The following is a 22,069-nucleotide window of genomic DNA, read 5'->3' on the forward strand; positions in this document are numbered from 1 at the left end:
GGGTCCACCGCTCGAGTGCCCAGGCCGTTTAGTTGCTGCCCCGTTGCCCCTAGCGCTGTCCCGACAAAACATGTTCTGCCTACCATTCTACCGTGCTCGTTGTAGGAACTGATCCAGAGTAAACATTGCCGCCGCGCCCATAAAGCCTGCCTCGCCGTCACCCGCGTGATTGTCGTGAATGCGGTCTGCCTGGTCAGGGGGAGGCGTCGGGGTAGGCGGTCGCCCAAGGGGTCGGTGTGGCATGGGCGGCCGCGGCGGGAATCCCCAGGGGAGGAAAGGGCCAGCAGGTCTGACGGCCCCTGGCAGGAGAGGCGGCGGCGGTGGTGGGCGCATGTTGGCCGGCCGCATAAAGGGCATAAAGGCCCGGCCTCCCTCGTAGTTGGGAGGGTTCTGGAAATAGCGGCAGCTCCGCTTGTGGCGGCACTGGAGGAAGCTGTCCTGGTCATGGTAGTACTCGCCGAGGCATACGTAGCACCACTCATGCCCGCAGACGCCTGCGCAGCCGAGAGGGGGGAGGAGGTAATCAGTGCCAGGTCATGTTGGCAGGTTGGCAAAGGGCTCTGCCCAGACTTACAGGTGATGTGGTCACAGCCCGAATACTTGTAGACGTCCTTGCGGCACCGCGGGCACGACTTGGTCATCTCCTTGACCTTCTTCTCGGAAGCCTTGTCGCCCTTCCTCTGCCTTCTTGTGCGCCTGTCGTAGGCCTCGCAGGTCTCGCCCAGATGCCAGGGTACATTGTGCCGCCTGCACAACGACGCCTTACACGCGTGGCACTTGACCTTGGGGCAGTCGGCCCTGTCGAGCTGCCCGGCTCCGCAGCGAGGGTTCAGGCACCATTGAAAGTCGCCCATGTTGTCCAACGCCGCTTTGGTCGCTAGCGAATCGTACCTGCACGCGCGCACACACACAAAAACACACACATTAGGCCATCTTCTTCTTGCGGGACTGGGCCGGGGGGGTGCAAACCTCTCAAACGTAGCCGGGTCGGCAAAGGCGCCCACGTCCTCAAAGGCCAGAAGACCACTGCACTCGGGGCATTTGAGGCGGTCCCACGAGACGGATCCCATGCTCGAGGCAATCCACTGCCCGACGCAGTCTCGACAGGTGGCGGGCTGGTGGTCGCAGGCCTTGGTGATGCGACCCGGAAACTCGGACACCCTCTTCTCGTCACTGCAGACGACGCACGTTTCCGACTCGGCCACCAGCCAGCCCTCCTCTTGCACAAACCGGTCCTGAGCCGTGCGGGCCAGCTGGAATTCGACCGTGGACCCGAGGCTGACGCGCGAGTGCCTTCCCAAGGGCTTTCCTTGCAGTGACATGCTGATGTCTTCCGCTTCAATCGGCCCCCCTTCCGAGGACGATTTGGGATGGCCGACGTTGGTCAAGATCCTCTCGTGAAGCCACGTCCTGAGCGTGCGGAGTCCCACCGGGCGACCGCAGCTGAACGGATGAAAGATGTATTCCTCGTTGACCCCCTTGACGACAATATAGTTCCTCTCGGCCACGAGGTCGATGAATAGGGTTTGGCAGAGCCAGCCGTCCACCCGCCGGGCTTCCCAGTTGTTCCCCTGCAGTAAGCCCGGCCGCAGACCATCTCGCGCCGACACCACGACGCGGGAGCTGTCGTCTACCCCCAGGCAGGCGGCGATGCCGGCTCGGAGATCCCGAATCGTGCTGCCGGCTTCGATGCGGTCCGCGAGGCCCTCCACCTCGTGAGCATGGAACTCGACCCGGTCACTCCACAGCAGGCGTAGACTGCGACCGCCGCCACCTCGCGCTACCCTGTAATGCAGGGAAGCAATGGCGCGTGGTATCCTGTCGTCGCACAGAGCATCGCCGCCGTGGTAGAAGCAAATACTCGCATCTTCATCAATAGGGTACACACCATGTCGATATTTCCGGCGCAAAAAGGCCGAGACCTTGGACAGGCACGACGCGCTAGGGGGGATGCCAATCCTGATATTGGGCCGTAACCTGTCGAGGTCAGCGAGCTCCACCTCGGACAGATGCGCCGCACGCTGCGGCTTGGATGGCGGTTCGCGCGGTGGACGATGATGGCTGGCATGGCCGTGAACATGGCTGTCGCAGGGAGGCCTAATGTGTCGATGGGAAGCCGCTGGCGAGCGATGGACCATCTCGAGCGCTCATCGAGCATGTCCAGAGTCGTACAAGACGTCGCCGGATGGCCTAGTTGTTAGTTCTCGGAGATCTGAAAAGAGTAGACTATCGCCTTGGGCGGACGGGGAGGAAAAGAAGAAGTAGAGAAAAGAAGAAAAAGGCACATTCTCCGCGTGGGCCCAACGGTGAGGAGTAGAGTTGCACAAGCCAGTATCACCAATAAGGGTAGAGAGAGGGCAGAAGTGAGGCTCTGGACGGCGACGGCCGGCAACCCGCTGGAGTAGTCTGGCCTCGTCGGATCCAAGTGGTGGGCGGGCAATCCACTTGGCACTTGTCAAGAGGCCCCGAGCGTATGCAACTCTGGTGCCCGACGATCCAATGGTTCTTGATTATGGAGGGTGGTGTGCAGTATGCAGTGTGCATCCTCAACTCACCCTGCCGCGCCCGGTTAGAGTGTTAAGAGTGTGCTCTGGCGCCAGTGGCCCAAAGCCACTTTGTAGAGGCGACCAATCACCAGAGTCATCACGTTACTTCGGATGATTCTTCTTTAGGACCTTGTCAGCTGGGCACACACATCATCAGCAACCTTCTTCCAAGGATTTTTAGCTCGATTCGATCCCGAACAGTCTTGTGCGACAATAGACGCAAATCGTTGGTATCTCAACGGTGGTGATATTGAAAGATCTAATAAGAAGCGATGGAATATATTACATCTACATATATATAACCCAAATATAATTAACATCAGATATATAGGAATCAAGAAGAACACAGGCCGAACATAGGGTTTACGAGTAAATGAAAACCAGAAAACAAACGAAACATGCGTTGGCCTGTCCGCCAATGATCACAGCCAACATTGGACATGCTAGTTGATGTTCATTACTACTGGAACATCGATGCAAGCGTTGGGAAGGCACCTTCGGTCCGTAGCACCAGGTATCACGGGAGCGCAGTTCTATCTACCTCGAGGGAGCTCCTGTCTGCAAGGAAGGGCGTGCGTCAGCATCTACTCGAGATCCATGCCGTGCAAGTTGTGATTGTTGAGCTCGAAATTCGCAACGGGGACGTCCTGGGGATCCTGCGGGCCTTCTTCATCATCCATAGCGCGGCTGATCTTGTTCATCCCTTTGCACGCCGTGTCGGCGAACCAGTGAAGCTCGTCCAACGTGAACTGGTTGAAGTTGGGGAACTGGCAGTCGATGGTCTTCTGCCACCCAGAAGTCGGGTTCTTCTGGGTGGAGAAGTAGTGAGGGGCACTCCAGTCTCTGGGCTCCAGGTCGTGTGGTCTATCCCTGTCGGCGTACGCCCACGCCTGCTCTTCCTCTTCCGGCCAGTACGCGACAGGTGAGCCATCCGGTCCATCGGGCTGCTGGATCCCGGAGACAACCTCCACAAATCGTTGCTCTAGGGTTCGGCCGAGGCCCGAAGGATCCTCGAGGTCATAGCCCAACATGGGGTGAGGTTCTTCCCCTATGACATACTGGTCATAGCCCAGAGACGCAACGCGGCAGACACGTAACCGCAGCTCCATCTGACGGAGGCAGGTTGCGATCCACCTGTGGTGCTGTGGTGGTCGCGTATTGGGGAGTCCAATCCAGAGCACGTCATTGGGGGTTTCGAGGGCGCCGGCGCTGTGCACCTTTTTGAGATACACTTGGTTCAGATAGAGCTCCTTGAGCGAGTCTCTGAAGCACCTGAACATGGAAAGGAGCCCGCAGCCGGGCACTTCGACACGACGAAGCTCAAGGTAGGTGAGTCGCGGCAGGACCGACTTGGGCGGCTTCCGTATCGTCGGTATGGATCTGAAATGCCAGTCGTCAATGGTGCAGTCGCGCTGCGTCGTCGTCTTGAGGGGTTCAAAGGGGCCGTCGTCCCAGTCCAAACTGATCAAGCAGAGGCTCTCGAGGTTCGGTGCCTTGCCAATCATCTCCCAGAGGCGATGCCGGAAGTTGAGGGCCTGCGCCTGCCCTTCCTCGTGTCGCCGCACCGAGATGAGCAAGTTCTCGAGGGCGGAGAAGGCGTCAATGATGTTCCTGACGTCGCGGGGGTTCCTCCACAGCTTCACGATGGTGGTGTCAGTCACGTTTTCCAGGACGAGCGTTCTCACTTTGGCCGACTCCTCGGGCCGTTGGGCAATGGCCTCAAATGTGTTGCCCAGGATCATGGTAGCAGCTCGACAGTGCTTGGAGATGAGTTGGAACGGGAGGTTCAGGCGGACGGCCGAGACATTTGGGGTGTATTCTAGCAGCTTGCCCAGGCTGTCCCGGTAGTCGACCTCGGTAAAGGAAGCCTCGTTCAAGCAGTATCGGTCTCGCAGGGTCGTGACGAAGGCCTCCATCGAGGGGACGGTGGAGAAGATCTTGCTCAAGTAATTGACCTCGCCTACGGCTCTTGTCAGCACCAGATGCGCGCGTGGGGTAGCAAAGCAGTGCAGCTAGGTAGGCTAGACAGATAGATGGCTGCTCACCGTCGTCCCTGACCAGCATGAGGTCGAGATACAGCGCATGGCACAGGTGGCCGATGCGGCCGAGGGCGCCGTCGTCGAGCGGGCGCTCATGCCTGGCAGCTTTGTCGAGGCGCGTGAATTCCAGCTGCAGCGTCCGGAGGACACATGGCTTTATAATGTCGTCGAAAAGCCGGCAGACGGTGCGGAGGCCCAGGAGGGAGTTTTTGTCACCATAGTGATTGATGACGCAATACTCGAGGATGGAGAGGACGATCTCGGGAGGGAGGGTGTTCATAGTAGTACGAGTACGGTAGCTTGGTGGTGGTGTTGGTGGTGTTGGAACATGGAATCAAGTGGAGACGGCGAGACGCGGGAGCCGGGGAATTAACCTACAACCCGCGTAGCGCAGGGGGGTTTGGGGGGAAGGAGGGGCGAAACTAAAATAGACACAACTGCACATGCGTGCAGCAGGCCACTTTTTGCCATGTATAAGTCTATTGGAATGCATGCCTACGTGCAGGCAAAGACTACCTAGGTTTTTATATTATTTAGAGGAGAGAGAGAGAGAGAGAGAGAGAGAGAGAGAGAGAGAGAGAGAGAGAGAGAGAAAGTCATTATAGATGGTATGCATGGTATAATGGTAGTTACATGTATGTAGATACGTATAGGAGTAAGCTGTATATACATCAATACCTTGAACCCAGCTCTCTGTGTAGGTGGTACTGGCACCGCATCCATGCATGCAAATCCCACCGCCAGAGCGACTCTACCACGACGGTCTCTCTTCTATTTTCTATGTTCGAAAGTATGGGGGTTGCAGGCCAAAGGCATCTGTGAAACCAATACATGCACGCAAAAAAGAAAACACGCCAGATCCGGCCAGGCAGCCCCAAACCAAGAAAGGGCAGCAAAAATAAAAACACAGACAAATCTCTCGTCTAACCCTAAATCATATTTTGGTAACCGTCGGAGGCTAGCCACCCCGTATGCTCTATAGTCCCGTAACGCCACGTGTCGTGATCAAGTCATGTTCAATCCAAGCCTCTAGTGTCCGTTGACACCGTTCGCCGAGTCCGAACCGAGGACCGCCTTCTCCAGCGCCTGTTGGACATCCCTTACGAGGTCGTCCGACTCCTCGATGCCGCTGCTGATTCGCACCAGGTCGTCAAAGACGCCCACGGCCTCTCTCTGGTCCTTGGGGATGCCGGCGTGCGTCATGGCGCTGGGCAGCTCCACCAGACTCTCGATTCCTCCCAGGCTCTCGGCCAAGGTGTAGATCTTGGTAAGGCGGCAGAAACGCTCGGCAGCGGCGTGGCCGCCCTTGATGCGGAAGGACAGCATGCCACCGCCCATGCCGTCGCGGTGCTGCTTCAAGGCAATGTGGCGATGGGGGTGGGAGTCGAGGCCCGGGTAGTTGACGGCGATGACGTGGGGGCTCGCCTCCAAGGCCTTGGCCACGGCGGTGGCATTGGTGCTGGACTGGCGGACACGGAGGTGCAGCGTCTTGACACCGCGGTGTGCGAGCCAGCAGTCAAAGGCCGAGGGGACGGCGCCACCGGCGTTCTGCAGGAAGGCCAGTCGCTTCTGGAGGTCGTCCGAGTTCACGGCGGCGAGGCCCATGACGACATCACTGTGGCCGTTGATGTACTTGGTGACGCTGTGCACGACAATGTCGGCCCCGTGGTCCAGGGGGTTCTGGACATAGGGGCTGAGGAAGGTGTTGTCCACGACGACGAGCACGCCCCGGGCATGGGCGGCGGTAGCGACGGCGCGGACATCGACGAGCCTCAGGGTGGGGTTGCTGGGGGACTCGATCCAGACGAGCTTGGTGTCGTCGGTGATGTGCTCGGCAATGTCCACCTCGATCTGGGGGGTGAAGGTGACCTTGACACCGTGTGCCTTGGCCACCTGGGTGAAGTAGCGGTGAGTGCCTCCGTAGACGTCGCTCACGCTGATGACATGGGAGCCCGAGGCCAGACTCTGAAGGATGGTGGCAGTGGCGGCGCTGCCGCTTGCAAAGGCCAGGGCGTGCTTGGCATGCTCGAGGGCGGCCACGGCCTGCTGGAAGTTGTCGCGGTTGGGGTTGGAGCTTCTCGAGTACTCGTAGATGCCGACGGGCTGGCCGACCTCGCGCTGAGCAAAGGTGGTGGACAGCGAAATGGGCTCAATGACGGCGCCGGTGGTGGGATCATGGGGCGCTCCGGCATGGACGGCCAGGGTGCCAAAGCCGAGGGTTGGCGATGGCGCGCGGGGTGGGGTGGCGATCGGCTGCTCAATCGGGACCGTCATGATGGCAGGACAGGACAGGGCAGGGCAGGAGACGGGAGACAAGAGCCCCGCGTCGCTGGCGTTTTATTGGAAGATGGCAATGTTGTCACCCGCGGTCCAGATGGCGCGAGTAGGACGAATGAATATGGCCGAGTAGTATATATTACTGCCCGTCTTCCTTGCTCTGGCTTCCTGTGACTTTTTTTTTTTTGAAATACTTCTTTCTGCTCACACAAAGTCAGCAGTGCACATTCGTCTCATGTCCGATTTTTCCAGTGGTGTCGGAGGCGGCTCCACTGCATAGCATTGATACATTGATGTATGTACATATATATGTACGTAGGTAGGTAGGTAGGTACCTAACCTACTACTAAGCAGATCCAAGCTGGAGGCGGGCAGACCTACATGAACTTTGTTTCTTTCGCTTGCTTCTTGATGTGTTCTTGGGCGTGAGGGAGAAGAGGAAGAAAGGTCTGACTGGCAGTTTCCGTGACTACTGGGCCTTTTTATAAGTATCCTTATTTTAGTAACAGGCATGAGAATCGACCAAGCATTATGTTATAGTGGGAAGAGATTTTGTAATCCATTCCGAGGCTTGCCGCACAATTGAAGTGTGACCCATGCCCACTTCGGTTTTAGGTAGCCAGCCAACCTCTACACCTCCAACCCGCCAACCCAACGTCGATTCCGCCATCCAGACCGACCGCCTCTCGAGAGACGTGCGACTCTGGGCGGCATATGAGGCCCGTTCCTGAGCACGCAATCAGGCCCAAGGCCATCTTCCCAGAGTATCGAGTGAAAATCATGCAATTTCCACGGGCAATGGAACGATGCAAAACAAAGTTCTTGACCTACTACTACCTATGTATACGACCTACACCTCTGTGTCGGCGGTCCGTTTAGAAAGCGGGCTTGTTACGTATTACTAATTAAAGCACCACCGAAGCCGCCTAGCCTCAAATCTTGTCTCGGCTTGATCCTCGACTGGGTGGGCAACCGGATAGACAGGCAGACAGACAGACAGACACTGGCAACCGCGTCTACTCTCGGTTCATGCTTCCTCATCTACACACGCAGCCCTGCATGCGCCTTCCGCTAGTAGTATATACTACTTACATAACATAAGTAAAGTAGGCAGTAGGCAGGTAGCTAAGGTACCTAATGTACGCCCAAATGAGACCACGGGGCCATGGCCATTCCGGGCATGCTTTCTATCTACCTCCACCTCCATGTAGCATGTTACCAACTACTGTCCAGCTCCAACAAGCAGGGCTATCGCTTCAATATACCTCCGGGGGTGGCATCGGCGCGGGCCGGAGAGCCGGGACCGCGCATAGCCATGGGCGCGCAGGAGAAAAAGAGGATGCAAGGGTACATTGCCTACATGCATGGCCCTTCCGCACTCTCCTCCCGCGGCGCGGAACGGTGGAAGGAGAGTGAGGGTCATGAGGAATGCCTCGCCTCCAGGCCATCCGTCCGTTTTGCCCCGCCGTAGCGGCGGCTTACTGTCTCGAGACACTTTATTTCCAACCGCAGACCATTGCAATCTACATGCCATGCTTATACGCAGCACAACAACCGCGTTGACAGCGCCACCAGGTCACCCCAATAGTATATATATTTAAGCATGATTGATGTCAGCATGATAACAGGATTACGTTCGTCTCATGCACTTCTGAACTAGGTACGGCTGTCGATGTTGCCCGGGCAGACAAAGAGTCTCGTCCGCCCGCCGGCAGGCCGTTCTTGGTTCGAGAGGTAACGGCATATATAAGTAACCATATGGTCCTTTCTCGAACACCCCATTCGTTTGATTTTCGAGGTCTGCATTGAGGCGGCAACATCACCCATACCTTGACCAGCCAGCAGGACGAACATTTGATCCACCCAGTAACAATGAATTGGCTCACACGAGCCGCCGTAGTCGCAATCGCTGTCCTATCATCCGTCGGTTCAGCTCGCCATTGCCAAAACATTACCGTACCGATCTCTATCTCGTCTCGCAATGGCAAATTCCACTTGCAGGCCCCTGCCACTAACATCGAAGTCACCAACTTCGTCCTCAACATTACACGGCCAGGCAGTAATTTTACCAAAGCTGTCTTGGACGAGGCCAGTACCAAGCTCCCAACCCCCGAAGCACTGCTGACTCTGTCCCATAGTATGTGACCGTGAGTGGCAATTACAGCATTGCCGCGACTTATTGCGAGCCAGATTGCGGGCCTGGCAAGACTCTCCAGGTGCTCACACACGGCATCGCCTTCGACCGTAGCTACTGGGACTTCCCGCTCAACAACTACAACTACAGCTACGTCAACCAGGCCATCGGGCGAGGCTATTCCGCTTTCTTCTTTGACCGCCTGGGCCTCGGGCAGTCGTCACACGGCGAGCCCGTGAACGAGATCCAATCCTGGCTCGAGGTATCGGCGCTCTACGCTCTGACCACCATGCTCCGAGAGAACAGAATACCCGAGATCAAAGCCAAGTTCGACAAGATCGTCCACGTCGGACACAGCTTCGGCTCCATCCAGACCTACGGCTTGGTGGCCGCCTACCCAGACAGCTCGGACGGGATCGTCCTGACGGGATTTAGTCAAGACCCCGCCTTCCTTCCCTACTTCCTACTCGGGAACACCCTCGTTGGTGCGAATACCATACCAGCACTCACGACGTATCCCGCCGGCTACCTCGCGGCGGGCAACGTGTCTGGTGCACAAATAGGCTTCTTCGCGCCCGGCCAGTTCGACCCATCGGTTCTTCGAGCCGCAGCAGCGGCCGAACAGCCTGTGACTATGGGCGAATTGTTGACTGTGGTTGGGCCGTCTTCAACCACTAACGCGTTTCGTGGACCGGTCTTCGTGATCACCGGCGGTAAGGCGCCCGGGGCTCTGTTGCGGTACATCTAGGCACTAACAGCACTGCCCAGAGCGAGACATCCCGTTTTGCGGAGGTAATTGCTTCCAGACCAAGCCATCCATACCCGCAAATGCAAATAAATCCTTCACAAATGCAAGTTATTTTGATAGCTTCGTGGTGCCAAGTTCAGGCCACGGCCTGAACCTCGTGAGTACCGAATCCTTGGCCCAAACAAACGTGCCGATCTAACCTAGTTGAAGGAGTTCATGTTCCCTACCACGTACGGGAGGATTCTTGGGTTTTTAGACACCCATGTGTCGTCATAAGAACAACTCAGCCCACTGGTACGCTGTCGTGCTGCTTGCTTGATGCATAGTAGCAGGAATTATGACGTGGTTGCATGCAAAGCCCAGCTGCATGGTGTAGCCCATTTGGCTCTGCATGAGTCCGAGCAAGCAATCTACGATAACACCATTGTATCCCTGATCTTGAATACGAGCACGGTCGAGATAAGTATTACTTTGGTTCATGGCCCCCTCTCCGAGTCGGTGATTTAATCATTTTGTAGTAAATACTAGTATCCTAGCGTTGGCCCTATAATGTATGTCGTATAGCTTAATCTATCATGGTTGCTCTTCCAGCCAGGTGTAATAACGGTCTAGACGGTTTTTGGGTTGTCTCCGTATTTGGTGCTCATGTCCGCTTCTTCGTCGAAGTCCTGCGCACTGCTACCTTCGTATGCAAGTCGAACGTCTGTGATGGCGTCGCCCACCTCCATCCAGTGGTTACTCGTGGCAGGGATAGGGAAAAGGCGGCAGAAGCCCCAGTAGAGGGCCGATGACACAATGAACCCGCAGAAGAAGTTAAGGTTGAACTAGAACACTGTTCAGTATGGGCCATGCTAACGCACTGGTGGAAAGTCCTCGACGCGGCCAAACACGGATGGATGAGTGCAGCTGAAGGAAAGGCCGGGGCCGACTCACAATATAGGTAGCACCCGCAGGTACATCCCGGCCTACGGCGCCAGCGAAGCCAACAACATTGATGAGGATCCCCCCAATATAAGCAGCATAGGCACGCCAATTGATGCCAAATGTAAAGAAGTAGGGGCCTGTCTTGCGTGCATCGTAGAGCTCCTTGACTTCCAGGTATCCCTTCCGAACAAGATAGTAATCGCAACACATGACACCGGCGATGGAGCTCAGGAAGACCGAGTAGGCGCTTAGGTAGGTTGTGAACTGATTGCTGTCCGTCAAGAGGGTATAGGGGCACATGGCCAGGCCCACAACGGCGCAGATGTAACCACCTCGCCTGATATTGATGAACCGTGGCAGCAGGGCTGTCATGTCAGTACCGGCCGATACCGAGTTAGCCGCAATGTTGGTCCCCAGCTGCGCGAGGGCAAAAGCTGCGGCAATGACAAAAACGCCAAACCGCTGAGCCGAGCCGCCATCGTCGATGAATCTCTCAAGCAACTTCAAGGGGTCCCAGATTGGCTCACTTCCTGGGTATATGACCGCCGAGGACGACGACACAATAATGCCTATGAAGCTTGTAACAGCAAAACCGAAGGGGATCGTGAAGAGTTGTGACCAGAGAGCATCGCGTGGCTTGGCAGCAAACCGCGTGAAGTCGGGGTCGTTCACAATCAAGGTAGCAAAGTTGGCAATCGAGGACATGATGCCTGCGACAGTTTAGCATCCACACCCGATACTGCTGTCACCACCATACGTAACGGGAGGAGTCTTACCCTTGACGAACTCCCAAGCCAGCTCATTTCCATGCTAGGGGGGCTCTGGTTAGTCAGGCACCAGGTGTAGGCTGGTCGCAGGCTTACTTTACTGGATGGCTGGCGTACAATGGGACCTACGCCACCAGCCCTGACAATGGCCCAGATGAAGAAGGCTATGCCCGCGCACGGCACAAAGTAAGCCTTGACGGTGAACAGGTGGCGGATCTTGTGGACGGGGAACCATATGGCGGGCAGTGAGCAGAACCAGAAGATGAAGAAGGAGACGTAGTCAGCAGAAGTCGCTCCCGAGTTCGCCGGAAAGGTGTTTGGAATAGTATCCCGATCCTGTATGTTTATGCACCGGCTCAGTATCCAGGTCAACCCCAGGCAACTGGGCTGGCCGACAAGGAGGCGGCGGACTTACCCACGAGAGCCAGATGGAACGAATCATCAGATAGACGCAGTGCCCGCCGATCCAAGACTGGACACCGTACCACACACAGGCCATGGCGGCGCGGTTGAAGACAGGCCAAAGACTGCCCCAAATGCCGAAGCTAGACCTGCCCACAACCGGGAAGCCGATGTGGTACATGGCGCCTATCCGACCGGTCGAGCATACAAAGCAGCCAGCAATGGCGTATCCGATCCAAACGCACAGCCACGACTGCCACCACGAAAGCCCGCCGACAATCATGGACGACGAGATCATCCAGGTGTTGATATTGAAGGAGTCGGCAATCCAGAAGCCAACGAAATTCCACGGGCCCCATTGGCGGCGCTCTGGTTCTACTGGCTTCAAGTCATTGTTGGTCAACTAGAGTAGAGGCACGCCGCCCAGTTAGCTGTAAGATCCCCGGCGCTTGAGCACACGCGGTGGGTAGAGTCAAGAGAAGAGCAAATAGTGCCTGTGACTTGCCATCAACTGCGCCGTGGTAAGTCCATCCTCGTTGTCGACCGCGAGCTTGTCCGCCCACTGCGCAAGCCGGCTGTTGTGCAGCTTCTGCATGGCGGCAACCTATATGTACTGACACGGCAATGAAACAGGGTGATGAGGGTAGGTAGGGCGTCTAGGTTTTGATCGGGTATTGGCGTGGTAAGAACAACTCCCGCACACCAGATACGTAATTCTTGCACGCGAAACCCAGGCCGCTTCCGTTGGAGATGACGGACACTTAGCTACAAGGTTTACGCGGCTAGCAGTCGCATAGGGGTCGTGGTGCTTGAGGAGGGAAAACGGCGTGGATGAGCAAGATATGTATTTCGCTGCTGCCAAGGTTGATACAGACATCGAGCAAGGAAAGAGGAGAAGAAAGGCAGGGAGAATAATCGTGTCTCACGACGGAGGGGATGACATTGCAGCAACGGATATCCATGGCTGCCACCATCCCCCATCTTTCCTCTTGATATGATATGCGGCTGGTAGGTTGGCTTTGTCTGCAAAGGCTAACAGAGCAAGTACCGCTACGGCATGCGCATGCTGTCCTGTACATCCCCGAGCGACGAGCGATAAGGAATGACGCCTCCCCCACACGTTACCTAGGCGGATATGTAATTGATGGCAGGCATCTTTACTCTTTGTTGCTCAATCGGCTCGTTCCTTGCCCATCCTTGCAGTCTAGGGATTTCAAGGTGTATTGTCCGTGGTCGGCTTCTCCGCCACATCTCTTGCTGTTCCTGCCCTGTTTGGTCGAGCGGCCGAGATAGGAAGGCAAGCAGATCCAGCTTTCGCGTTCCCATAACTCCAACTGCTGGATGGGATGATGATGAGACTAGACCTGTCGAGTACGTGTGTGGGCTGACAGAAGTACATGCACGAAGTCGGGATAGCAGATCATTAGTGGGCTGGGCACGCATATCACCGTCAGTATTCCCAGCGGGATCCCCAGCTTATCATGTACAGGTGCTAGCGACAGCCACCCCTGCACTGCCAAGACCTCGACAAGGCCAGCACGGGCCCATGTCTAGATAACCAATTGCTCGATTCTATCGAGTAATACTCCCAATTGTTAAGTCTCCGGATGCCATTCGGATACCATACGTACGTACGTACCTGCAATACCTTATGTACAATCTTGGTGTAACCCGTATCAGCACGCCGAATCCGCAGCGCTGAAACCTATGTATGTAACCCATCCTGTTTGGATCCTTTGCATTAGGTATAATCCACATTGCTATGTCAAGTTGGCACAGTCAACTTGTCACAACGCTTGCCCCCTTCATTGTCTACCCTCAGCCAGTCAGCTTCACCTTCGCCAACTACCCCATTACCATTTTTGCCAACCAGAAACCGGAAGTACAAATCACGCAAAAGTGTGATACGAGGAGGAATCTAGAACGGCATGATTCACAATGTGGTATTTGCGCAAATTACATAAGATACCTCGCCGCCCCTTGGGTACGTCCAGAAGATCAACTCCAGCAAGTCTGTAGTGGTCCGCATACTATATAGTAGACCTGTGCTACCGCAAAATAAACCCACACCCGAGTAATGCCGCGGGCTCGATGATTGCAGCAAATGAATCAATCCGTACCACGCGAACTCGTATCCTCGACAAATGAAGTCCGCATACCAAAGGAAATTGACATCGGCGAGATGACAATTGCAAAGTATAGGTATCAGCGGAACCCCAGGTCCTACATGCGAATCCGGAACAGGTACCTAAGGCGTATCTGGGCGATATTGTACGTGATGTACTCGTTATACATCAGGTACGCGTTGGGCACATGGGTTGGACCTGGTTTCGCTGCAGATGTATCGGGCATCTTGACCCCTTGCAAAGATGGGTGAACACACTGTGCATCCTTCCACTGACTTGGTCCTGTCATGCCTTGGCCCCAGGTCGACGACATACCCTTCGCCTTGGCATCCTCGCCTGCACTGTAAGAGGCATCCGTGAGGACGTGCATTGGGTCTCCAAGCTCTGCTTCGCAAAGAAGCAAGAGCGCATGGCCGTTAGAAATTCCGGCACAGCAGTAATTTGCCGACTTGGACGACATATCGGCCAAGTACACGCCTTTGCCGAACATGTATCCCGAAACAGGTGCCTCTGGGGGTGCGATCCGAAGACCCTGGCTGAGGATGCCGCCGAAGTTTGTGCATCGGGAGCCGTGCCAGAGCAGTCTTCTGTCCTTAGGGGGCCCGGCGAATTCGCTCTGCTCAAACCGGTCCTTTTCGCCCTGTCGCTCGATGCGAAAGATTTGGGCAATCTGGTAGTTCGCATTGTGGGTTTGTCCACGTGTGGCCATTAGGTAGTTTGCCAGCTCTCGGAACTCAGCACTGTCCCGCTTGAGCGTGGTCATCTCTTCCATTCCGAGTCCTTGGAATTGCTGATCCAAAAGATTAATCTTTTCGGCGTCCTTTTCGTCGCCCTTCATGATGCCAGAAGCATCCTTCATATCTGACAAGCTCTCCAGAAGTTCTATTTCTTTCTTGAGCATATCGTTACTTTGGATGACTGGTGGCCGGGCTCTGCCAAAGGCATGAGGGATCAGAGAGAAGAAGGTGTTCGATAGAGCCTCCTTAGCATCATCGAATGACATGCCATGGTTGGTCTGAGCCGAAGCTGGGTCACCCAACAGCTCTGACAGGTCTTTGAGGGCCTGGAAACCCCGGAGAATGCTGCTCTTGCTGAGCTTTCCGAGAGGAAGCTTATTCACATCATAGTTTAGGTCACTCATCGTGGCAGCGAAGTATTGTTTGTTGAAAATGAGCTCCATCAACTCCTGAATGGCGGGGTGTAGCTTCGATTCTGGCGCTGCCCTGATGGCCTCGCCGGCGGCCTCGTCGAGCTCAGGGTCCTTCTTGGCCGGGGCGGTTTCCTCATCCTCGGAATCAGGGGCGTAGCTGCGCTCGATGAAGGTGTATTTCTTGGGTTTGGGTTTCTCTCCCCGGTCAGCCCAAGCCAGACCCGACTTGTCCTTGAACTTCTTGTTGAAATGCTTCATTGCTTCGTCCAAAGTACCATCGCCAAGGACTGCATGCTGGCCTCCTTCACCAACTCTGCCCCAGCGGGTCCATGTCTTGTAGTCGCCAGCGACATTGCGGAGAAGCTGGACGCGATAGAACTTGTTGTTGTTACTGGAGGCGTTGGTCTGGTTGAGTGAGGCGTCGTAGATGACACCAGCATCATCAACGTAGACTTCATAGTGTGTGAGTGTGCACATCTCGTCAATTGGGATGTGCAACTTGACTTCTGGATTGGCAATCTGCGCCTCTCCAATTGGCGGGTGCTCTGTCTTGGGCTCAGCTTTGGGCTCAGCTTTGGATGTCGCCTTTGACTCCGGCTTGGGCTGTGTCCTTTTCTTTTTAGCAGGCTGCTGCTGAGCATCAGCCGAGTTGTCGCTGGCAGCTTGCTTGCGGCGTCCATCTGCGGGTTCGGACGCGGATAAAGGCCGCGACGGTGAGCTGGACTGCACAGCGGCAGCCTTTCTCTTGGGTGCCATCGTGACTTATACGCCCGATTGAGGGGGTAGCAAAGCCGGAGTGATATTAATTGGCTAGGGCGAGTCTTGTAAGCAGGCTGGCTCTGTGTGTGTGTGTGTGTGTGCAATGTGGCCAACGGCAGGAAAGGTGAGAATGAGGTTTGAGGCAAATCAGATGGAATGCCAGGGAATACGGTTTACAAAATGCTCAAAATGAAGCAGCTTTGCATTTAAATAAGTAACATCTGATGTTGACATTAAGGCATTTGGATTAGGTGGTTGCAGGCAGCAACGACCCTTGGCATGGATCTTGGCTTGAGCGCCAGGCAGACAGGCAAGCAGTTGGTAGGCAGCCACCTCCCGAAACTATTCCTGAGGTGCAAGTAGAATCAATTTGATTGAATGCAAGCAGGTAGGTACTACATAATTGTACCCTCCCGATGAAAACCCAACCTGGGAACAACCTGGAATTCGCACAAACGCTTCAGATTTGCAGCAAGGGAATTCGCCTTTCCCCCCCTTCTTTCTTTCCTTGTCAGAAAGGTGATTGATTCCCACCCACGTCCCCGACTACCAACAACAGTCCCAACGGCCGGCCCTTGGTGCCTCATATCGGCCTGTCACCATGTCGTCGACAAGCTTGCTCATGACGATGCCTTTGGAGGTTTTGCTTTCCATTTCCTACTACTTGACGACTACAGACTACTGCAATCTTCGCCAGTCCTGCAAGCACATCGAGGCTTCCCTTCACTCCTCATTCGCCAAGGAGTACTTCTCCAAGCGGCAGTTCGTCTTGACAGAGTTCAGCTTGCAGGCCCTTGTCGACATATCGAGATCCAAGTTCTCGCCATACTTGACACACATCATTTTCGCTGCTGAGCGGCCAGTATGGGGAAGACCGCATTCGGCCGTGGACAGCACCGCCGAGGCGTCAAGGAGACTACGAATGCGCCAGGAATACACCAGCCACATCAACCTCACTAGCTTCAGCCATGACTTGGAGATGCTGGCCGAGGCATTTAGCAACTTGCCTAACCTTGAGACAATTGGAATGCGGGACTTCAATTCTCGTACTCGTTTCCGCGACCATCTCAGTGGCATGGAATGGAGAAGTTACGGCGCCAACACCTACCAACGAGACACCGGCTTGGCCCTGGCTAGAGCCTCGCCTCCTGGACCCTTTGGCCCTGCGCAGTTGTCCCTGGACAACAATTGGCCTCTGTATGAGGCCCGACTCTTTATTGGCCTCCTCCAGGCCCTGGGGAAGTCGGGCTCACACCCGAAGAGATTCGAGGTTATCCTGAGAAACATTGGTCTTTTCGACATGGCCTTCAACCTACCCCGGTTCTCTGAAACATTCACTGACCCTGTTCTGGCTCGGCTGGATACTTTGTTTCTGGATTTAAGCGAAGACCAGTATCCCGCCATGACACGTTCTGGTCCAGATCAGGCGCCATCTACTTGCACTAATTACTTCCTAAGGGGTTTTCTTTCGAGACTACCAGCTCTTTCATCATTGAGATTGAACTTCGCCATGTCCGACCACCGCAAAACCTGCGACTTCCTGTCATGGCTCGCGTCGCCGTTGCCGTTGACGGCCAACAGCGACAACGAAGGATGTGACTATGCCGGACTCTCTCCTCCGCCGCCTGTTGCATTCTCCAGCCTGAAGCAACTTGACCTGGGAAAGGCCTCAATCAGTATTGACGTCTTGATTTCTTTGGTAAACAAGTTCCAGCCCAGCCTGCAGGGCCTCAGTTTCTACAAGGTGACGCTCCTGAAGGGGGCCGAAGTATCTGATTCGCTTGGAAAAGTGAATTTATGGACCAGAGCCCTGCGTCACTTAATCAAGTCGAGCATGGCTCTTAAAAGCCTCAGACTTGACACGGTCTACCAAGACCATGCCCACCAAACGCTGCATATTCAATTCAAGGACACAGCTCGACCTCGGTCGAGGACCTTGTCCTGGTGGAGAGGGCAGGACAAAGAGAATGGGCTGAAGGATATGGCCAACAACATGGTCATCGATTGGCCTGAATCCGATGATGAGAGTATGGATGATGAAGGTAAGGGATTCGAAAAAAAACCTGAAAAGAAAAGACAGAAAAACAAGAAAACCCCCATTTGCTAACACTACGTAGACTCGGTTGATGAACTGGATGACGACGAAGACGAGGACGAGGACGAGGACCAGGACGAGTAGGAATCTGGCTGACGAAATGTTCGGAAGAAGCAACCCAACGTACAACCAACTGTCCCGTGTATGACTGCCCCATCGTCCGTCCTGATGGTGCTCATTCTGTTGTCAGCTGCCAATAGAATGATCGGTGTTGAAGGTAACTGGTGATAGGAAGGCTATTACGTCGCCTCCCCTGCCGAGAGTTTTTCCTATGGTCGATCACTATAGGTGGTCAGAGAATCGGCCGTGAGTCGAAACAGTACCACGTTTTGTCGTTTAGTCTTATTTGCAATAGCTAGCAGATGGGACTCGTGCCCACAATGCCCAAATAGATAAAGTGTCAGATGTACATATCAAGAAATGCGTGTGTACTTAAGGAAAACTTGGTTTTGACAAGCCATCTACGACAATATACCGATTGATCCACTAGTCAGCCGCCGGCTTCTGGCTCAGCGGCATGTTCTACTGAAAACCGGTGGTTCAAACGACCTGCATTCGCTTGACGGCGCCCGCCGGGAGGACGGTGGAGGTGGTGTCGGAACTCGCAACCATGAGCGACTCGCACTCTCCGTACAGCTCGTCCTGCTCGTACTACCTGCCCGTTCCCGGTTCGACGGCGCGGAGGAAAAGTCCTTGCGCTGTCCAGTATCGGCATTCTACCCCTCTACCTTCGTGCTGTTACGTGTCGTCAATGCTTCAACGGTACGGGGAACGGCCTCGTAGTATAAATTCTTCTTGGCATTGCCATCTGGACCGAGAATGGTTTTGTATGCCGTGGGTGTCTTCACAAGCACACTATTCGGGAGATACCGGAACGCTGGACCTCTTATGGCTCAGCCATGCGTTTGTTCACAAGAAGTAGGACAGGACCTCACATATCTTGCCTGCAGGGACCAGGGCCAGACATGGCGGCCCTCTTCCAGTGTGTGTCAATACGAAGGCCACCCTGTCAGACGAGCCCAGAAGACACAGGGTACTTGGCAAGTGGGAGATAACACAGACGAGATACTACCGCTGCAACAAAATAGGCGCAGAGGGTAGAAGCTGCCGCAACGGTAGCAGGGCTTGACTAGGCCTGACTATTTGGAGCTGACCAAAGGGAGGGGAGAGAGCACCCAGGTTATTATAATGCAGCGTCTATTGTTTCTTGTACACACATGCTGCATTTACTTGATGCTTGGAGGCATGTCGACTTTGGATGGTCTCCAACCAAGCTTCCTCATTAGGGGAGTTGGCTCGATTATTGCTGCACGTCTGTGGAGGCAAGGTAAGCTTTACGCAAAGTGATGGGAAGTATAATGTAATACAAAGAGAAGGTCTCAGTGCTCTACATTGCGACTCTGACTGCTGACCTCACGACTAACCCCCAAGTCGACATCCCCTTGACCTTTCACTATTGGCTCAATAAGGCAGCCTTAAGCTTCTCGGCACGGCATCGCAGTTGACAAGGGATGCCTGTAAACAGAGGCTGACTTTGTTGTGTTGATTGACTCGGAACTGGATTGACTGACGTGTGGAAACTAATAAGAATGTGAATAGGGGCGGGCAGAGGAACCACACCAGCCAGGCGTCAGAAGGCCTGCCTGTTCATGTCAACCAACAAACCATTCGGCGCAACGGGGTCAATCTAGCCACAAGTGTGTGCCGGCAGGACGGCAAAATGGTTTGCGCCCTCCCCTCAAGGATTATAGACTATCTATGTAATCGTTTCCATGGACCTGAAAATGCAATGCGCTGGTCAGGGGCCAAGAGACCCCTGCTAAGAACGCCTTTGCCCATGTGATTGACGCCTCTTTGATGATACCGTGAAACTCCGTTCGGATGCAGAATCCTCGCAACACTCCAGAAAAGCAGACTCGCTATCGACGAGACAACAAAACCCGCTAGATACATGCAAAACCTCGAAACCAAGCATCGCAATAGCCGGCCGACGTATTATCGAATGCCTGACCGCTTCTTCTTCTCTTCCTTCTGCCTCTTCAGTTCCTCGAGAAGCTTTTCTTCTCGGCGATCCTCCAACCTCGCTGCCCTCTCTGCCCTCGACTCTTCGTCATAGATATCGTCCATGCCTGCTTCCATATCACTCGAGCCATCCGAGGCGTAGTCATATTGGCGCGCATACGGATTATCTTCGTCTTCGTCATCAACCACGAAGTCGTCCATGTCCTCGTCGTCTTCATCCCGATAACGGTCGCGACGAGGGGCTTTAGGCGGAGCAAGGATTCCTCCCGGAATGCGTCTGGATGCTGGCCCCTTCCCAGAACTTGTCAATTTCATCGCAGGCGGTGCTGAGCGTGCCGTGCCGGAATAACCTGTCATGACAGGCCCCTTCTTCTTTTTCTCGGGTGCATCGCTGCCAGAGGAGGTAGGCCGGCTCTTGCTGCCGCTCTTGGCATCGCCAGCAGCACCGTTCCTGGGCACGGCCCGAGAACCCTTCACTTGCGAAGCGCCACCCTGAGCTGGCCCTTTCGTGCTTGTTCCATTGGTTGCCGGCTTCTTCACACCTTTGGTAGTCTCCCTCTCCCTCTCCTTCTTTGGCAGGGGCTTTTCGAGCGCTTTGTGTTGAATAATTCCTGCTTTGGGCATGATTTGCTGGGCCTTTGCACCTCGGGCCATGATCTCGGCGAAAGAGCCCTTCTTGGGTGCCTTGGATGGTTCTGGTGCATTAGAAGCAGCGGGCGAAGGCCTTGCTGGAGCGTTTTTGGAAGCAGCCGTAGAGGAAGGGGGCTTCGGTCGTTCGGTCAGGTCTCTCCTGGCAGGCGGGGGCACACCGGTCTGGCGATTTGCGGTGGCGGTGCCTGCGTAGGGTTTTGAGCTTGCCGGTGCCGCAGAGGCAGATCGCTGCCCGGCTTGAGATGTAGAGGATTTGGTGGTGGGATTGGGAAGACGGCCGGCTGTAGGAGAGGGCTTCCGAGATAGCGAGGATCGCGGTGGTGCTCCATTTTGCTGGGTTCTGGGGGTTTTGATGTTTGCACTACTACTTGCATCATCGTCGGCTTTGCGCTTTAAACCAACAGCAGTGGACGTCTTGACGGCCGAGGGCGTGCTGCTGGTGGTGGCCTTCTCGCCTGTAATTTCGGCTAATAAATCGGAAATCTGCGGAGACACGGAGTTGTCAACACACCAAAATTTGCACGACCGAAGCCTAAGGTTGTGCCTGAGCTAACCCATCGTAGGATGACGAGAATGGCGTTTACTTACCGGCATCTTGATCAGTTACTGAACTACAGTACTCTCTCAATCGGAATGTTGAGGGACTGCGCAGGAGCGATGGGGTTGCTGTCAGACGGAGTCGTGTGCCAGGGACATGATAGAAAATGTAGTCATGCGTGGTGGCGCTGCGCTCACTAAAGATAGCGCGACTGTTCTGTTTTCTGGTTGGGAAAGCTCGGATGTGGACAGGCTCAAGGATCGAGGTATTTTGATGGGCGAGGATGCAGCGGCCGTGAAGAAGGATGCACGCGATCCCGAACTGCTGAGGGAGGGGAAGGGAAGGGAAGGGAAGTAGAGAGAGTGTGAAGGGAGTTCGGAAAGAAAGAACCCAGGTTGTTCTTATGGACAGACAGAGACTCGACTGTCTGGCGATAATGGAGAACCACGTCCTCTCATAGGCTGGGCTCGGGATTGGACGAGCCTCTAAAGGTGCGCTAGCCTGAATTTAGGTACCAGTCATGAAAGGTTAGTGCAGACAGACAGACAGACAGGTAGCAGACAGGCAGAGACCAGTCAGTCCAGTCAGTCAGTCAGTAAGTCGTAGAGACCTCCAGCAGTCCGAACTAAAGTTTGGTTGCAAAGGGGACGGCAAAAACCCGGTTAAGGATTACATAATAACACATGAGTTCATGACATAACCGACGTAGAGTGCATAAATGCACAAGACATGCATGAGGACATGGAATGTGCTGGATAAGAATTGAATTGCCCAAAGCAGCTAGTCCCACAGGGACCGACAAGACAAGGCAGATGTGGAGGCCATTTGATGCCCATGTCGGAGCTTTGCACCGCATTCCTCTATCCTCGTGGGATTGGAGGAGTAGGCTGT

The 22,069-nt window shown here is 54.9% G+C and overlaps 8 protein-coding genes across 8 annotated transcripts; 2 read left to right on the top strand and 6 right to left on the bottom strand.

The window, feature by feature from the left end:
• Positions 1-87: 87 nt before the first annotated feature.
• PG985_015326 (uncharacterized protein) lies at positions 88-2,138 on the bottom strand (the record flags this gene model as incomplete). The annotated part of the gene is made up of 2 exons (XM_066835092.1): positions 88-494; positions 575-2,138. The coding sequence occupies 2 exons, from the start codon at positions 2,136-2,138 to the stop codon at positions 88-90; spliced, it is 1,971 nt and encodes a 656-aa protein (XP_066676295.1).
• A 992-nt stretch (positions 2,139-3,130) lies between these two features.
• On the bottom strand, positions 3,131-4,865 carry PG985_015327 (uncharacterized protein; the record flags this gene model as incomplete). The annotated part of the gene is made up of 2 exons (XM_066835093.1): positions 3,131-4,506; positions 4,592-4,865. 2 exons carry the CDS (start codon positions 4,863-4,865, stop codon positions 3,131-3,133), a joined length of 1,650 nt encoding a protein of 549 aa, XP_066676296.1.
• Positions 4,866-5,614: 749 nt separating this feature from the next.
• On the bottom strand, positions 5,615-6,859 carry PG985_015328 (cystathionine gamma-lyase; the record flags this gene model as incomplete). The annotated part of the gene is made up of 1 exon (XM_066835094.1): positions 5,615-6,859. The coding sequence occupies one exon, from the start codon at positions 6,857-6,859 to the stop codon at positions 5,615-5,617; it is 1,245 nt and encodes a 414-aa protein (XP_066676297.1).
• A 1,875-nt stretch (positions 6,860-8,734) lies between these two features.
• On the top strand, positions 8,735-9,943 carry PG985_015329 (uncharacterized protein; the record flags this gene model as incomplete). The annotated part of the gene is made up of 3 exons (XM_066835095.1): positions 8,735-8,999; positions 9,053-9,709; positions 9,765-9,943. 3 exons carry the CDS (start codon positions 8,735-8,737, stop codon positions 9,941-9,943), a joined length of 1,101 nt encoding a protein of 366 aa, XP_066676298.1.
• Positions 9,944-10,352: 409 nt separating this feature from the next.
• PG985_015330 (uncharacterized protein) lies at positions 10,353-12,432 on the bottom strand (the record flags this gene model as incomplete). The annotated part of the gene is made up of 6 exons (XM_066835096.1): positions 10,353-10,568; positions 10,678-11,378; positions 11,445-11,478; positions 11,553-11,771; positions 11,851-12,240; positions 12,343-12,432. The coding sequence occupies 6 exons, from the start codon at positions 12,430-12,432 to the stop codon at positions 10,353-10,355; spliced, it is 1,650 nt and encodes a 549-aa protein (XP_066676299.1).
• Positions 12,433-14,060: 1,628 nt separating this feature from the next.
• Positions 14,061-15,869, bottom strand: PG985_015331 (uncharacterized protein; the record flags this gene model as incomplete). Its single annotated transcript, XM_066835097.1, has 1 exon — positions 14,061-15,869. One exon carries the CDS (start codon positions 15,867-15,869, stop codon positions 14,061-14,063), a length of 1,809 nt encoding a protein of 602 aa, XP_066676300.1.
• A 604-nt stretch (positions 15,870-16,473) lies between these two features.
• PG985_015332 (uncharacterized protein) lies at positions 16,474-18,051 on the top strand (the record flags this gene model as incomplete). Its single annotated transcript, XM_066835098.1, has 2 exons — positions 16,474-17,914; positions 17,990-18,051. The coding sequence occupies 2 exons, from the start codon at positions 16,474-16,476 to the stop codon at positions 18,049-18,051; spliced, it is 1,503 nt and encodes a 500-aa protein (XP_066676301.1).
• Positions 18,052-19,962: 1,911 nt separating this feature from the next.
• On the bottom strand, positions 19,963-21,234 carry PG985_015333 (uncharacterized protein; the record flags this gene model as incomplete). Its single annotated transcript, XM_066835099.1, has 2 exons — positions 19,963-21,123; positions 21,229-21,234. The coding sequence occupies 2 exons, from the start codon at positions 21,232-21,234 to the stop codon at positions 19,963-19,965; spliced, it is 1,167 nt and encodes a 388-aa protein (XP_066676302.1).
• Positions 21,235-22,069: the final 835 nt, after the last annotated feature.

The sequence above is a fragment of the Apiospora marii genome (assembly GCF_038362585.1).
Source record: "Apiospora marii strain CBS 49790 chromosome Unknown utg000013l_segment0_segment0, whole genome shotgun sequence".
Classification (NCBI taxonomy): Eukaryota; Fungi; Ascomycota; class Sordariomycetes; order Amphisphaeriales; family Apiosporaceae; genus Apiospora; species Apiospora marii.